The sequence below is a fragment of the Ochotona princeps genome, chromosome 2 (assembly GCF_030435755.1).
Source record: "Ochotona princeps isolate mOchPri1 chromosome 2, mOchPri1.hap1, whole genome shotgun sequence".
Taxonomy (NCBI): domain Eukaryota; kingdom Metazoa; phylum Chordata; class Mammalia; order Lagomorpha; family Ochotonidae; genus Ochotona; species Ochotona princeps.
This window is the reverse complement of record NC_080833.1, coordinates 28,347,982-28,363,111: the sequence shown is the minus strand read 5'-3', so window position 1 is coordinate 28,363,111 and position 15,130 is coordinate 28,347,982. Positions and strand designations below refer to the sequence as shown.

The following is a 15,130-nucleotide window of genomic DNA, read 5'->3' as shown; positions in this document are numbered from 1 at the left end:
CGAGCGAAACTGGCAGCGATTCATAACTTGAGAACTATTAACACCACTTGAGCACATATCTCAGAGCATGCCCCACATCCGGGACTTGGGGTGGGCGGGAAACCAGGTGGGGCTTCTCCCTCAATGTCCCCCTTTACCTCAGATACATGATGGAAACAATATTGACATAATAGCATTGCCCACCTCCCTATCCCCCTGAACCTTTTTTTTTCTTTTTCTTGTTTTTCCTTTAACTATAGTTAACTATGTAAAGATTGTCAACAACAATGCAATAAAATGGATTAAAAAAAAAAAAAAAGAAAAAAATTGTCGGCCTAGGATAACATATCCAGCAAAGTTTTCTTTTGTCTTTGAAAATGAAATAAAATTCTTCCACAGTAAAGAAAAGTTAAAAGAATTTGCCTCTTCCAAACCTGCCCTACAAATGATACTTAAAGATGTTCTCTAGACAGAGAAGAGGAATAGCACCTACCAAAACCAAAGGCAAATGTGAAGAACATCCCAGTAAAATGACAATAGAAGACTAAACCAATGAACAGCCCATTCCTAAAATGACAGGACCAAAATACCATCCATACATATTAACCCTGAATGTAAATGGCTTAGGCTAAATCAAATGTCATAGATTAGTTGACTGGATTAAAAAACAAAACCCATCTATTTATTGTCTAGAAGAGACACACTTCACCAACAAAAATCAGCGGAAACTATATCACATGGGTTTTCATGTTTCTGTTAGTTTCATCTCTTCAAAACACTTTCTTCTGATTAAATTTGTCAATGACTCATACAACATACAGTAGCATCATTTTCTTCAAGAAGGTTCTTGATTTTCATTTCTTCAGCTACAAGTAAATCATTTAGTAGCATCATATTTAACTTCATGGTGTTGTTAATTTCTTTTTTCTCCCTGATGTTGATTTTGTTTTGTGGCTTTTCATTTAAGGGGATGCATAGTAGCTGTGTAATGGAGACTGTCATATCTAGTAACATGTCATTTAACTTCACGGCATTGTAAATTTCTATTTTTCTTTCTATTGTTGATTTTGTATTATGACTTCTCATTTGAGGGGATGTACAGTAGCTGTGAAATGGAGACTAACATTCAGATGTGAGGATACAATGTAGCATGCATTTGTACTTCCAGACAAAGATGGACTTACAATGAAACTGTTCGCTATATCTTGACAACAGGATGCTGGATTCTCTGCCATTGTCCATGCCCGCAGTGATGGACATATGACTGTGTATGAAGAACTTTATTGTAGTAATGATATAGAGGAACAAGGAGGGGAGAATTGGGGAGGGGATAAGGGAAATGCCAGGAGCCTATGGAATTGTATCATTAAATGATAATAAAATACTAAAATGTTAAAAAAATAAAACAACCTAAACTAGAAAAAAAATACTAAAATGAAAATAGACACGAAACAGCTGAACAGTACCCTATCGCCACTTTAGGATGTATATTAGCTGGTTCTGTGTACAAACAAAAATTGAAGGGTCAATGAAGTAGTCACAGGATGTGGTTAAGAACTTGCACTGTTATAATGTATTGATTACCCAATACCATGTCAATTAATTCCATAATGTTGTAAATTGTTGTTGATGTTGTGCTGGGGCTTCTAATTGATCGGGACAATATTCTGCCATCTTAGTCTTCAGACCAGAGATGGTCTCCCCAAGAAACTGTTGAGTTTATCTGGACAATAAGATGCTGGACTCTGTGCTTGGTACATGTTTGCAGCAAAAGAACCTCGACTTAATTTGAACTGTAATACTGCAACAAGGTGGAGGAATCCACCATGGGGGGAAGGTATGGGGAGGGGATGGGGGAATCCCAGAGCCTATGAAACTGTGTCACATAATACAATGTAATAAATAATAAAAAAAAAAGATACAAAAAATGAATTGTTTCTCTCAACAATATAGAATGCAAGAAGGAAGAGATATTGCATAGATAACAATATTTACAGCTATATTCACTTTCTATAAAGAAGTGTGCCTCTGTGTGTGTGTAGAAAACATCAGGAATGATAGAAATCAATCTATTAACATGATTTAAATTTTGGGATAGGATCATCTGGGAGGAACAAATTAACATTTTCACATAAAATTTTTATTAGTTTATATTACTTTGATGATTTAAATTTAAAACGACTGATTCAGTCTGAATATGGGCAGCTGGAAATAGAGCAAGGATTTCTAAATGGAGCCCTTGAAGACCATGTGGGTATAATGCATTCCCAGCCCTGGCTGTCGTACCATCATTCAGGTGCCAGTGGCAGGTTTGCTCCTTCAGGGGATTTGGAGGCATGAGGCTATCAAAGCCTGATGCCATCAAATATTTAAAGCACCCAGCTCTCTCTGCTCACACTCTCAAAGCTGCCTTCCCATCACATATTGGTTTCCTGGGCACATTTTCCTACAGAGAACGAATGTGCTGGACATGGCAATGTGAGGATACTGATCCCTTGGCAGTTTCATTTCTCATCATAAATGAATACATTGATTCTTTGGCTCAGATAACAGGATAGGAGCTGAGTTATTATGATTTACTTTTCAATCCTCTCTCTTTAGGTCTCTCTCCCAGCGCTCTTGAAGTCAAGTTTATAAGCCAGACCATGATGAATTCACTAAAGTAAATGTCACCTCTGATGCCACTTGGCAGCTGGCCAGCCTGCATGCCCTGACAACATTCATGTCTCTTCATACGTTCATCTCAACAAGGTGCCTCTTTCTTTCTCCTGTAGCATAGCTTTCCCAGTGTGACTTTCTGTGACGTTTTCTCCCCCCCTCATCACTTAACCTACCTTTTAAAATCCCTACCTTCCTTTTCCTTCTTTCATTTTCACCTTCATCAACCATGAACTTGAATAATAACATATTACAGAGCAATGTGTCAAGACTGTGTGGGGCCGTTTGTAAAAATTGTATTCTGATGTCATTGCAATACTGAGAAGTGTTTTTTGTTTCTCCTTTACAGAAAAATGAGCAGTTGTATTTCAGACTGTGAAGATTTTCTCTGCTTAATTGTAAAAATTAGTAAGCTAACTGCTATACATTTCCTGTGTCCTAGAAAATTTCAACCTAAAAGTTTATTTTGGGGCTAGCATTATAGCATTGCAAGCAAAACCAATGCCTTTGAAACTGGCATTCCATAGGGGTGTCAGTTTGAGTCCTGGCTGCTCCACTTCTGATCCAGCTCCCTGCTAATGTACCTGGGAGGGCCACAGAATATGTACAAAGTAGTTGGACCCCTGTCACCCATGTGGGAGACCCAAATGAAGCTCTAGGCATTGACCTGGCAAGCCAGGCTGATGGAAAACTTCACTCTCCCTTGCTTGCGCCCTCCCTTTCTGTATGTAACTTTGCCTTTTAAGTAAATTTTTGAAAGATTATTTATTTTTTTAATTGGAGAGGCAGATTTACAGAGAGAAAGAGACACAGAGAGAGTCTCTGTGTCACTGATTAACTTCCCAAATGGCCATAATAGCTGAAGCTGAGCCAATCCAAAGCCTGGAGCCAGGAGCTTATTCTGAGTCTCCCATGTGGATGCAAGGTCCCAAGGCCCCAAGGCCCCAAGGCCATCCTCTACTGCTTTCTCGGGGCATCAGCAGGGTGTTGGATGGGAAGCAGAGCAGCTAGGATGTGAACTAGCACCCACAAAGGATGCCAACACTTGCAGAGAGGATTCGCTGGTTGAGCCATTGCATGAACCCCTCAAGTAAATTTTTAAATAAAACATTATTTTTATTGGAAAGGCAGATCAGATTTATGGAGAAAATGAGAGCCAGAGAGAAAGATCTTCCATCCATTGGTTCACTCCCTACATAGCCTTAGCTGCCACAGTTGAGCCAATCTGAAGCCAGGAGTCAGGAGCTTCCTCTAGGTCTTCAACACAGATACAGGGTCCTAAAGCTTTGGGCTATCCTCTACAGCTTTTCCAGGCCACAAGCAGGGAGCTGGAAGGGAAGTGGAGCAGCCAGGACATAAACTGGCACCCATGTGGGATCGTGGAGCTTGCATGGTGAGGATTTAGCCATTGAGCCATTATGCCAAGCCCTCAAGTTAAAAAAAAAAAAATTAAGTTTGTAACTTCCATCTTACTTTTGCCCCAGTCTAATGTTCCAGAAAGGAATTTGCCTCATGTATTTTTAATCTTTCTTTAGGCTGGAGAAGAGAAGATGTCATGGAGGAGGAAATACACACATTTAATCTGCCTTGGGTAACAGAGCTCTCCGTTGCTTTGTCCCTCCTTGTCCTCTGTTCCGAGAGCAGGATATGGTCCTGACTTCTCTAGTGCAGTCCTTATCCTCTCCAGGGAGCAGATGACCTTTCCACCTGGTCATTCTGAGTCTACTTTACATGTCAATGAAAGGGAAGGAATCAAATTTACAACAATTAGATTTGTAGTCATCAGTAACTTGGAGGTGAAAGTTACGGTATTGTGGGATTCACTACCTAAATGACTTCTTCTCGTTCTTTTAGATGGTGAATGAAGCTGGTCCACAGTAGGTATGTCCCCCGCCCCCAGATCATGGCCATCAGAGATGCAAAGTAGAAGTAGACTTCACTAGGAATCCAGGAGCAGCGTAAGAGAAAGCAGGAGTTGTCAGCTGTGTCCCTGGCTCCTCCTGTTACTGAAGCAAGTGGAAGTTGCTTAGTTCCTGGATACTCAAATCACAAGATCTTGGCTGTAGATTGGAGGCTCAGGCAGTGAGCCCTGAGTCAGGGATTGGCCAACAGGAGCACAGAAATTCCAGACCTAGGTAAAGAAGAAGGAGCCAGGCTTGGTGGCTTCAGCACCACGGACAGAAATTAACCGAACTTGGTAATAGGGGCACAGGAATGTTCAGCACCATGGCCAGATGCCCTACCACCACCCCAACTATTCCAGAGAGGGACCCTCACCCTTGATTGACTGGCCCCCAGCCCTTAAAAGTTGCGATAAACAACCAATGATAGTTTGGGTTCCTTTTAAGGCCTCCAGCATTTCTCCACTGGGCTGTGTATTCCGCAACCTTCTGCTAGAGCAGAGTCCGCCTTGAAGCAACTAATTAAGAGCCATCTGATTTGCATATATCTGCATACTCTGGGGCTTCTCCATTCTGGTTTTATTATAAATGAATTGTTCAGAGGAAGGAAAAGAAAGGCTAATTCATTCCCTTTCTTTCTATTCTCTTCCCCATTTCTAGGCTCTCCTGACAACTCTCCACCCCTCCCACACCTTGCCTGCAGATGTGTGTGGCAAGAGAGCAGGTAAGCCAGAGTCCCCACAGCCAAGGTTTCTTGGGGGCACCCTCTGTGTCTTCCCCTAGACAAGCTGCCCCCATCTGCTTGTCATTTGAGGGTCCTTGCAGAACTCCGAGAGAGTCTGTGTTTTGTTTCAGCCTCTAGGGTCGCCGCCTTTGGACTAAAGTCCCTGGAGTTCAGCTAAGGAGCTACGACTAACGCCCCTGAGACTGCTAAGAAGGTGGGGCCAGCTTTGTAAGAGAAGGGTGTGGGGTGGTGGAGTGAGGACTCATTTCGCAATGAAAGGAGTCCTGGGTCTCTAAGCAGCTTCTAAAAATACCATTTCCCAGTGCTGGGGTGGGGGAGGGGACAGGCAAGCGTGAGGAGAATGAAGAAGGCAAGGAGGTGGGGCTGTAAGAGTGTGGCTTCAGGTAGATTTGACTTCAGCAGCTCCGGGGGCATCCCCGGCTGGACAGAGACCACACCCCTCCTGCTTCCTGGGCAGGCTCCAGGCTCCCCCTGGTCGCCCTTGCTCCCGACAGCAGAGCCCACTTCCCACCACCTGCTTTTTATTGCTACTGCCCAGCAAGTGTGTCTGTGAACAAGCAAGTGTGGGTATACACAAACCGTGCACACACACACACACACACACACACACAGATTGCAGCTGGAGAACAGCTTGTAAATGGCCCATTTCTATCATGCAAGATTCCACTTGCACTTGGTCCTGAGAGAGACACGGGCTGGGGCAGGGGCGGGAAGGCTTGTCCCTTGGTATTCTTCGCACAGAGCAGGGCACCCAGGAAGTGTTGGTGGGAGGGATGAGGGATGCGTGCAGGCAGAATACAGGGCCACTCAACCACACAGGAGATGCAGGATTCACACCCCATCTCCTGGCCTCCCGGCCACCACCACCTGCCAAGGGAGAGGGCGTGGGGTTTCCCAGACGAAAGGGCTCTGAGAAGAGGCAAGCCGGGTGGAGCTTTCTCCTCTCAAGTTCACCCAGACGGAGAAGCGCCGAGCTGCCCCTGCCCTCATCCCGAGGGCCCCGGCCCTTCCCACAACCCCTGGATAAGCCTTCAGCTTGCACATAAATGACCTTCACTAAACAGAGGTCGTGCTCCACGTTTTCTGGACTCTGGCTGCCTCGCAGAAGCCTGAGACTTCCGGCCGCTGCGCTCCTCGCTGGTCTCGTTGGGGTGGGCAGAGTAGGGGCATCCCAGGGGGACCCCCAGGCCGGGCAGACGGAGGACATAGCTGGTTGTCGAGTGGGCTGCTCGTGCTTTGGTAGCAGGTGCAAGGACCGCAGGGACCCTTCATTCCAGAAAATCCACCTCCGCACGTGGCCCCGCCTCACAAGCACGGCCCGGGGGCTGGGGACCCCGACTCCCACTTAGCTCCGGGGATCAGGGGTGGGGATCCCGACTCCGAATAGCTCCTGCTGCCCTCCAGTCGAGGGGTGTGTGTGTGTGTGTTTGTGTGTGCTGAGGGCGGGGAGAAAAAGGGGAGGCTCAAGCCGCGACACAACTGGAGCCGCAGACGCAAGAAAAGGGCCAGGGACTGGGCGGGCGAAGAGCTTCCCAGGGCTTGGGGGTCGCGACACCGGGCCCCCAGGCGTCTTGGAGGTGACGGAGCTTCCAGCTTAGCTCGGAGGGAGGCTGCCAGGGTCGCTGCTGCGCGGAGGGTCGCCCCTCCGCAAGCCACGCCCACGTCGCCTACTTCTCAGGAGCCAGCAGGGGCGCAGGGGTAGCGCTCTGGATCCCCGAAGCCGGCCGGTCCCCCGCCCCCCACCCCCAGCCGCAGTCCCACCCCCACGGCTGGGAGATCTGCGGGACCCCTTCCTTTCCCCCCTCCAGCTGCATGTTCCTCCCCTAGCCTGTGAAACTCCGCCTTCCCCTGCTCTGCTGGCGGGGATTGGCGGGCCTCCCGCGGCGGTGCCTAGCCATTGGTCCCCACGGATGATGGTGACCATGAGACCCCGCCCCACAGCCGGCGCTGGGGTCTGGGGGCGCAGCTCGGCGGCGCGGGGCTGGCGCGGCTCGAGCCGCCGCCGCACTGCCAGCGCCGCGTGCGGACCATGGAGACCCGCGCCGCTCCACACCCGCCGCGCCTCTGGGGCTGTCTGACGCCGCTCTGGCTCGTGCTGCTTTTGGGGCTTTGGCGGTCTGGGACCGCCGAGGAAGGTGAGGGAGGATACTAGCGTCTGTGCTCCGAGCCTGGAGTGCCCCCCAACACAAATTTTTTTTGAGAGCTGGGGGGACTAAGGTACTGGGATAAGGAGTTTTTGGAAAGACCAGCGGGTTCGAAGCAAGCAGGCTGCAAAGCATTGGTGAGACAGAGGAAGGTGGCTGCGTAAATGGGAAGCTCAGGGACTGGAGACCTTGGGGGGCGGGGTGGGCTGGGAAGGAAGACCCCGAGTCGGCGGTTCAGGGCCAGTCACACTGACGGGCTGAGATTGGAGGTGGGAGCTGTGGAGGAGGGGAGTGAAGAGAACAGAGGCGACAGGGAGCTGCGGAGGTGAGGTCGGATGTGGGATGCAGCCCGCCCAGAGCGCGAGGGGCTGGGTCCCCGCGCCCCGCGACGCGCGAGGCTGGGAACTGTCCGCAGTGCTGAATTGAGAGCGCGTTCTCTCTGGCGCGCTCCGTGCTGCCGGGCTGGGGACGTTCGGCGACAGTGGAGCACGTCTAGCCTCCGATACTGCATCTGGGGGAGCTGTGCGCTCAGCTCAATCCAGGGGCGGAACACCCAGGTGCAGCCTTCGGAGGAGCTGGAATCCGAGGCGCCGACTGCGGGGTGCGTCCCGCACCAGATCGCGGTTACTTTCCACTGCGCAATGCCGATGCTCAATTGGATATGAGAAAAGGTACAAGCGGTCAGTGGGCGATGCTGATGCCGCTGCGGTCGGCCCCCGGTGCAGGCCCTCACCTCGGCGGCCCACCGCTTTGCTTGAGCCTGGCATGAGTAATCTACCACGGCCTGGCCTCCTGTCTGTGGGCGGCGTCCCTGCGGTCCGCCCACACAGGTGCTTCTCTGGGAAAGATGTGGCCAGAAGGCAGACGGCGGTTCCCACACCTCCCACAGAGTTAAGTGATCCCAAGCTCCCCTGATGCCAGGAGAGGTCGTGGATTCTATAGGAAAGGATCCGCACGATTCTTGCAAAGGCAGAGGAGGAGCTCCTAGACAAGGCAGGAACTAGCCGAAGAGATGTGAGATTTCTGTTTCTCATGTTGTTAGACACCGCTTTTTCCTCAGAATCCCCAACAACACCCCCTCCCCCTGGGGGGGTGGTCACACTGCACAGGTTCAAGTCTCCTTCATGGATGGTGACTCTGAACCTCAGACATCTGATGGATTCAGGGATGTGTAGGTGACAGTGAGCAATAATTCTAGAAATCCGCAAAGTCTGTGGGAGGTCACTGAGAGCCCCTTACCCCTGTCTGGGAGCCAACTTTAATGTATTAGCCATGAACTTTGTGGTAGACTAAAGAATGACAACTTTCCCCCTGCCCCATAAGTCTGTGTCTTAATCCCCTGACCTGTTTATGACCTTAAAAATGTGTATTTATTTATTTGAAAGGCAGAATTAGATATAAAGAGGGAGAAACAGATAGATCTTTCATTCACTGGTTCACTCCCCAGATGGTTGTAATGGCCTGGGCTGGGCCAGGCCAAAGCCAGGAGCTAGGAACTTCATCCATCAGGGAGCTGGATTGAAGAGGAGCAGCCAGGACTTGAACCAGTGCCCATATGGGGTGCCAGCATTGCAGATGGCAGCCCAACTCACTGTGCCACAATGCCAGCCTTCATGCATGTGATCTTAAGTGACATGGCCAAGGAGACACTATCCCAGATGATTTTGGTGGACACAGGGTAATAATAGCATGTTCTTCTTTGGAAGAGGGCCAGGAGGGGTCAGAGGAAAAGCCCATATGATGACAGAAGCAGAGACTGAAGCAATGTGCTTAGATGATGGAGGAGGGGGCTGCAAGCCAAAGACCCCGGGCAGCCACCGGAGAGTAAAGACAGCAAGGCAGAGCCTCCAGAAGGACCGAGTCTGAGGACATCTTGACTTTAGATGAGATCTGGGAGCTCCCAGATCTGCAAGGGAGAAGATGGCTGTGTGTGAAGCCACAGGCGTGTGGGAACCCATGACAGCCGATGCAGGCTCCTTCCTTCATTCTTGTGGTTCACATTCTAGATTTGATCTGTTCAGACCTCCTGGGGGCTTTGTGGTCTGGGAAAAGCTGTCTGCCTCTTCTGCCACCTCCTCCATCCTCTCGGTTCAGAAATGGGTGATGAGTTCCGGGGAAGAACCCATTGCCCTGTTCCTAGGAGCCTTGGCTTTCTGACACCTGTCTTCTCCTCTCTGCTTAGTTGTCCTCCTGGATTCCAAAGCATCCCAGGCTGAGCTGGGCTGGACTGCATTGCCGAGTAATGGGGTAAGTGGGAAATGGCCTCCCTGTCCGTGGGATCCTCCCGCACCCCAGGACTTAGTCCCCTCAGCTGCCACGGCCATATCAGGTCTCCTCAGTGTGTGTGGTCACCAGTGGCTACTGACGTTGTACCACAGCAGCCTGTTAACAAATGTTGGGTCTTCAATCAATGAGACTGTTAAAACGGGGGGAAACGGGGAGAAAGCTGACTGGGTCTAGGAACAAAAATGGGGTGCTTATCGGGGCGGTGGCCTAGTAGTTAAGGTGCCGCTTGACTCCCAATTCCAACTTCCTGCTTAATGTGCACCCTGGGAAGCAGCGGGTTCAAGTATTTGGGACAAGTGGACCAGCAGATGGGAAATTTCCACCTGTCCCTCTTGCTGTCACTCAAGTTTCAAAAAACATCAATTAATTATTTAAAAAAATATTTATACATTTTTATTGGAAAGGCAGATATACAGAGAGAAGGAGAGATGGAGAGAAAGAGCCTTTGTCCGCCGGTTCACTTCCCAAGTGGCTGTAACGGCCGGAGCTAAGCTGATCCAAAGCCAGGGACCATGTGCTTCCTCCAGGTCTTTCACGCAGATACAGGGTCCCAAAGCTATGGGCTGTCCTCTGCATCTTCCCAGGCCACAAACAGGGAATCAGATGGGAAGTGGAGCATCCGGATCATGAACCGGTGCCCACATGGGATCCAACCACGTGCAAGGCGAGGACTTTAGCCACTAGGCAACTAAGCCAGGCCCATCAATTATCTTTTAGTCAGAAATGTGGAGCCTGGCTGGAGCCACTGCTGGACAGTGTCAGGCATGCAGTGGGCTTCTGGGTGGAGCTGGCGGTGGACAGAGCAAGGAGCTTGGAGCCTTTGGAGGAGTCAGAGAACTAGGGTGCAGGTGGGGAAGGGTTGTATGATTGCAGCCTGGTGTGGTGGAGAGCACGCCGGGTGCAGGCCAGGTGACTTCCAGCTGTCATAGGGAAAGCCCCTCTACCTCAGGGGCCTCACATTTCCCTTTCAAAATACGAATTGAACTCAGTTGTTTCTAAAGTTTTCGCGGGCTCTACATCTTATAATTTGGGGTGGTGGTGGTGGTGGTGGTGAGTGGTGCATGGGAAAGAAGGAGGGGGTTCAGGATAGGGCAAACTGACGGAGAAGATTGTGTCCACCTACACCACGGCCACTGCTGGCCGTTGTGTGGGAAGCCTGGCTCTGAACTGTCCCCCACTTTACTCTCGCCTCAGTGGGAGGAGATAAGCGGTGTGGACGAACACGACCGGCCCATCCGCACATACCAAGTATGCAACGTGCTGGAGCCCAGCCAAGACAATTGGCTACAGACAGGCTGGATCAGCCGCGGCCGCGGGCAACGCATCTTCGTGGAGCTGCAGTTCACACTGCGCGACTGTAGCAGCATCCCTGGCGCCGCGGGCACCTGCAAGGAGACCTTCAACGTCTACTATGTGGAGACCGAGGCCGACCTGGGCCGCGGGCGTCCCCGCCTGGGTGGCAGCCGACCCCGCAAAATCGACACGATCGCGGCGGACGAGAGCTTCACGCAGGGCGACCTGGGCGAGCGCAAGATGAAGCTGAACACCGAGGTGCGAGAGATTGGCCCGCTCAGTCGTCGGGGTTTTCACCTGGCTTTCCAGGATGTGGGCGCATGCGTGGCGCTGGTCTCCGTGCGCGTCTACTATAAGCAGTGCCGCGCCACGGTGCGGGGCCTGGCAGCGTTTCCGGCCACCGCGGCCGAGAGCGCCTTCTCCACGCTGGTGGAAGTGACCGGAACGTGCGTGGCGCACTCGGAAGGGGAGCCGGGCAGCCCCCCGCGCATGCATTGCGGCGCCGACGGCGAGTGGCTGGTGCCCGTAGGCCGCTGCAGCTGCAGCGCGGGATTCCAGGAGCGAGGCGACATCTGTGAAGGTATCTGACCCTCTAGGGGAGGGGATCATGGGGTGGGAGTCCAGGTTGCAGGTGGCAGGTAAGAGGGAGTTCTCGGAATCGAAGAGCCTGGCTGGGGGGATGGAGGGGGGTGGAATGCAGGGTCCTGGCTCAGAGCTGGAGTCCTGATCATGTGCCGTTTCCATGGGGACAGATGAGTGAAGTGACTAGGGGCACTTGTTTCAGCCACTATGGCAGGCACCTCACACCAGCCTTCTCATTCACCTTCCCAGCAACAGCATGATCAATATTCCTATTACAGAGAGGAGGGGACCTCAGGCAGATCAACACCTCACTTGCAAAGTTAGGGACTGGGGAGCCGGGATGTGAATCCAGGTGTGCCCAAGCTCAAGGTATTCGGCTATCCTTTGTGGCCCCTTGTATGTGTAAAGAGGAACTCCCCAAAAGCTTGAGCTTTGGGCCAGTGGGTTGGTTCTAGGAAGTGAACTTCTGGTCGTGGATTATGGGCCAGTCAGAGGCTGCTGGAGATTGGTCATGGGGGGGGGGGGTTGATTCTTGAGTTTGAGGGCTGGAGTGAGATTGGCAGGTGCAACTGGATGATTCCCTGGAGTGTCACTCAAGCCTTGAACCGGAATCACTGGGGGCGAGCCAGTGTTCAGGGTTTGGCTCAGTTCTCTGGTGTGTGGGGGCGCTGGGAACAGATCTTTCCTTCCTCCCATGTCTGAGGCTTTGGAGGCCCACAGGAAGGAAAAGGATGAAGTGACATGTCTTCCAAATGCAGTCTTTTTCTGGGTATCAAGGTGATAGAAATGAGTCAGTCCTACTTCCTGCTCTTGGGAAGCTCCCAGTCTAGATGCAGAGACACCAGAAATCTACAACTCCCTAGGGAGCAGGATATGCCACCATGAGGGACATCTGCAGAGCTGCTGAGGAAGGGTCTGTACTTGCCCTCTTACTTTGTTCAGCCAACCCGGCAAGAACTGAAGCCAAACCAGCTGTTTTCACTCAAGGGCTTATTCCATGACCTGGGAATGCCATCCTCTCTTTCCTGGGAAACTATGGTTTACTAAGGTGGGGGGAGAGCGTGAACCTTCCTGAGCACTCCAGATAGGATAGGATAGGGCTCCACCTCTGTGCACCTCTGTGGTCTCTGTACTTACCTCCTGATGGGCAGTGGTCTCCCTAGGCTGGTGTCTTGTGAGCTCAGGCACTGGCCCTTATCCATCTCAGTAGCCCCAGGGTCCACAACAGGGGCCCATTGGACATGCATTGAGGAAATGAGTGGCTGTCACAGGGTGTGATGTGTTTCGTAGAGAGCTTAGGAAGCATGGAGAAGTCAGAACTCAATGTGAAGGATGGAGAAGGCTTCCCAGAGGAGGTGAGAGGCTTTTCCCCCCAGGCAGACGAGAGTATGGTGAGCTTCGATCTTGTGTGTGAAAGCATTAGGGCCTGGAGGAGCACAGTCCCATTGGGTCCCAGTACATCAGTGGGTTGCTGGTGGCGTTGGGGTGAGATGTGAGGAGCGATAGGGTTGGAGAAGGGTAGGCCAACTCATGAAGGCTCTGGAACTTGGGGATGAAGAGCTTAGGTTCTCTGCTCAAGACCGCTGGGGAGGAGCTGAAACAGGATCTGACGTGCTCAGCAAGATGACTTGAACTACAGCTGCAAAGGAAGGACTAGAGGCCCAGAAGATGAGACAGGAAGTTGGGTGCAACAGTTCAGAAAAAGGACTGCAAGGGCAGAACCAAAGCAGTGACAGGACCCACTGGGGCTATGAGCATGACACAGTAGCCACAGCCTGGAAGAGTACGGGCTACGGGGGAAAGGAGGATCCGATGGCTGGACTGAACAAGCAGAGGTATCATTCACTGGGGGACAGAATGCAGCATGTGGCGTCACTGGTGTGTCCCAGTGGGGATGGTGAGAAAGCCGGTCCAGCATTCAGAAATGAACACAGAGATGCTATTTGAAGCCCTGGGTGTGGTTAGGAAAGACCAATGAGACTGTGTAAGGCAGGAAGCAAGAGGGCCCACCACAAAGACGCACAGAGCAGCGGTTTCTAAGGAGTCTAAGGAGATGTGGAAAAAAAGCTCACATAGTCCAAGACAGAGGGAGTGTGGAGGGGTTGGAAGAGAGTGAGGAGTGTGATGTCACAGAGCAAGGGAGATGGAGACTGTAGGAGAGAACAGCCTACGGTGTGGGCAGGTGGTTGGAAGATTGCAGAATGTCTTCATGGTGGCTCCACCGAGTGATGGAGAGGGAGCAGGCGCAGAGGGTGGAGGGAGGAAGGACATGGAACAGCTAGTCAAAGGATCCAGAAGACAGAGGTGGCAGGGAGGAGAGGATACAGGACTGAGAGATTCTTACTGCAGGTGGCAAAGACTTGTTTATAAGCCTAAGGGAAGGAAGCATGAGGGTACCAGGCTGGAGGGGGGTGGAGAACGTCCACTTGGGGAGGGGAAGAGCTGTTGTGTTGTTACTGTGATGGATTGGATTTGCTGATGTGTGCTGCTAATAAAAAGCAGGCCAACATTTAGTCATCTTTAATATTTGTAAAACATTCTGCATTTGGTACCGGCATCCAAAATGGCCCATCCACCCCCGTGGGTGAGGCACCCAGCAGCCCCGGGACCCAGCAGGGCAGATGATGGGTTGGGGATCCATAGTGGAACTGGAAGGGCTTTCCTTCACCTCAAGCGGGCTCCCACCCACTGAAGGGAAGAAAGAGGGGGAAATGGGTGTGGTTGGAGATGTGTGCTGATCCTGATGGCCAGATGTGGAGGGAGTTACCAGCTGGTGGCCTGTCCACCCTCGGGGAGGGGGTGGATGATAACTATCCATGCAGTGTGCTGTCACTGTGAGGTGTCTTGGGGGCTTTTACTGCACCATAAAGGATATTTGTTGAACATATGGATCAGCAAGTGCTCTCTCTCTCTCTCTCTCTTTTACACACACACACACACACACACACACACACACACGAACCCAATTCCACTTCTGAGTCGTGCCCAGACTCTCCCCTTGGGCTAAGTAAGAAGGTAACCATGCCTCTGTCTTGGGAATAGGGGGCCGAGAAGGTTGTCAGGGAAAGCTTCCTACCGGAGGTGGGCTTTGCAGCCGGCCTTGGGAAAGTGTGACAGTCGGTCAGGAGACCCGGAGGCCAGGAAGGCAGAGCTCGCTGTGGGTAGGGGGGCTGGCAGTGGAGACCTCTGGAGGGTTGGGTGTTGGGCAGGGGCGTGGCTGGAGCTGTATTTAGACAGTGAAGGCACCTGCTGCAGCTGAGCGTGGACTCAGCTGAGTGTGGATTTAGCTGAGTGTGGACTCTGCAGGTAGAGGGATGTCAGGGGGAGAGGGCAGAGCTGGCATGTTTTCCTTCCTTTGTTGTCTCCCTGGACTGGCCCTGAAACATGTCCCCTTCTCCTAAACCACTAACAGAATTCCCGAAAGAAGTGAGGTTTCCCTTGGGGAGGAAATCTACTGGGCACATAGCCCGCTTCTTCCATCCTCTGTAGGGCTGCCCTGGTATCAAGCTGGGCGCTGAGGGCCTATGCAGGGTGGCACATGG

General features: G+C 51.6%; 2 protein-coding genes across 2 annotated transcripts in view; one reads left to right on the top strand and one right to left on the bottom strand.

Moving 5' to 3' along the window:
- Nucleotides 1-6,611: 6,611 nt before the first annotated feature.
- Nucleotides 6,612-15,130, bottom strand: part of ZC3H12A (zinc finger CCCH-type containing 12A) — a 251,865-nt gene continuing 243,346 nt past the window's right edge. Inside the window, exon 7 of the transcript XR_009247404.1 lies at nucleotides 6,612-6,621. The gene's annotated coding sequence lies outside the window, so the exon portion shown is untranslated. The remainder of the gene's footprint in view (nucleotides 6,622-15,130) is intronic.
- EPHA10 (EPH receptor A10) overlaps nucleotides 7,223-15,130 on the top strand; it is a 44,705-nt gene continuing 36,797 nt past the window's right edge. Inside the window, exons 1-3 of the mRNA XM_004591697.3 lie at nucleotides 7,223-7,418; nucleotides 9,610-9,674; nucleotides 10,908-11,586. Coding sequence (XP_004591754.3) covers nucleotides 7,313-7,418; nucleotides 9,610-9,674; nucleotides 10,908-11,586 — 850 coding nt within the window. The 5' untranslated portion in view covers nucleotides 7,223-7,312. The remainder of the gene's footprint in view (nucleotides 7,419-9,609; nucleotides 9,675-10,907; nucleotides 11,587-15,130) is intronic.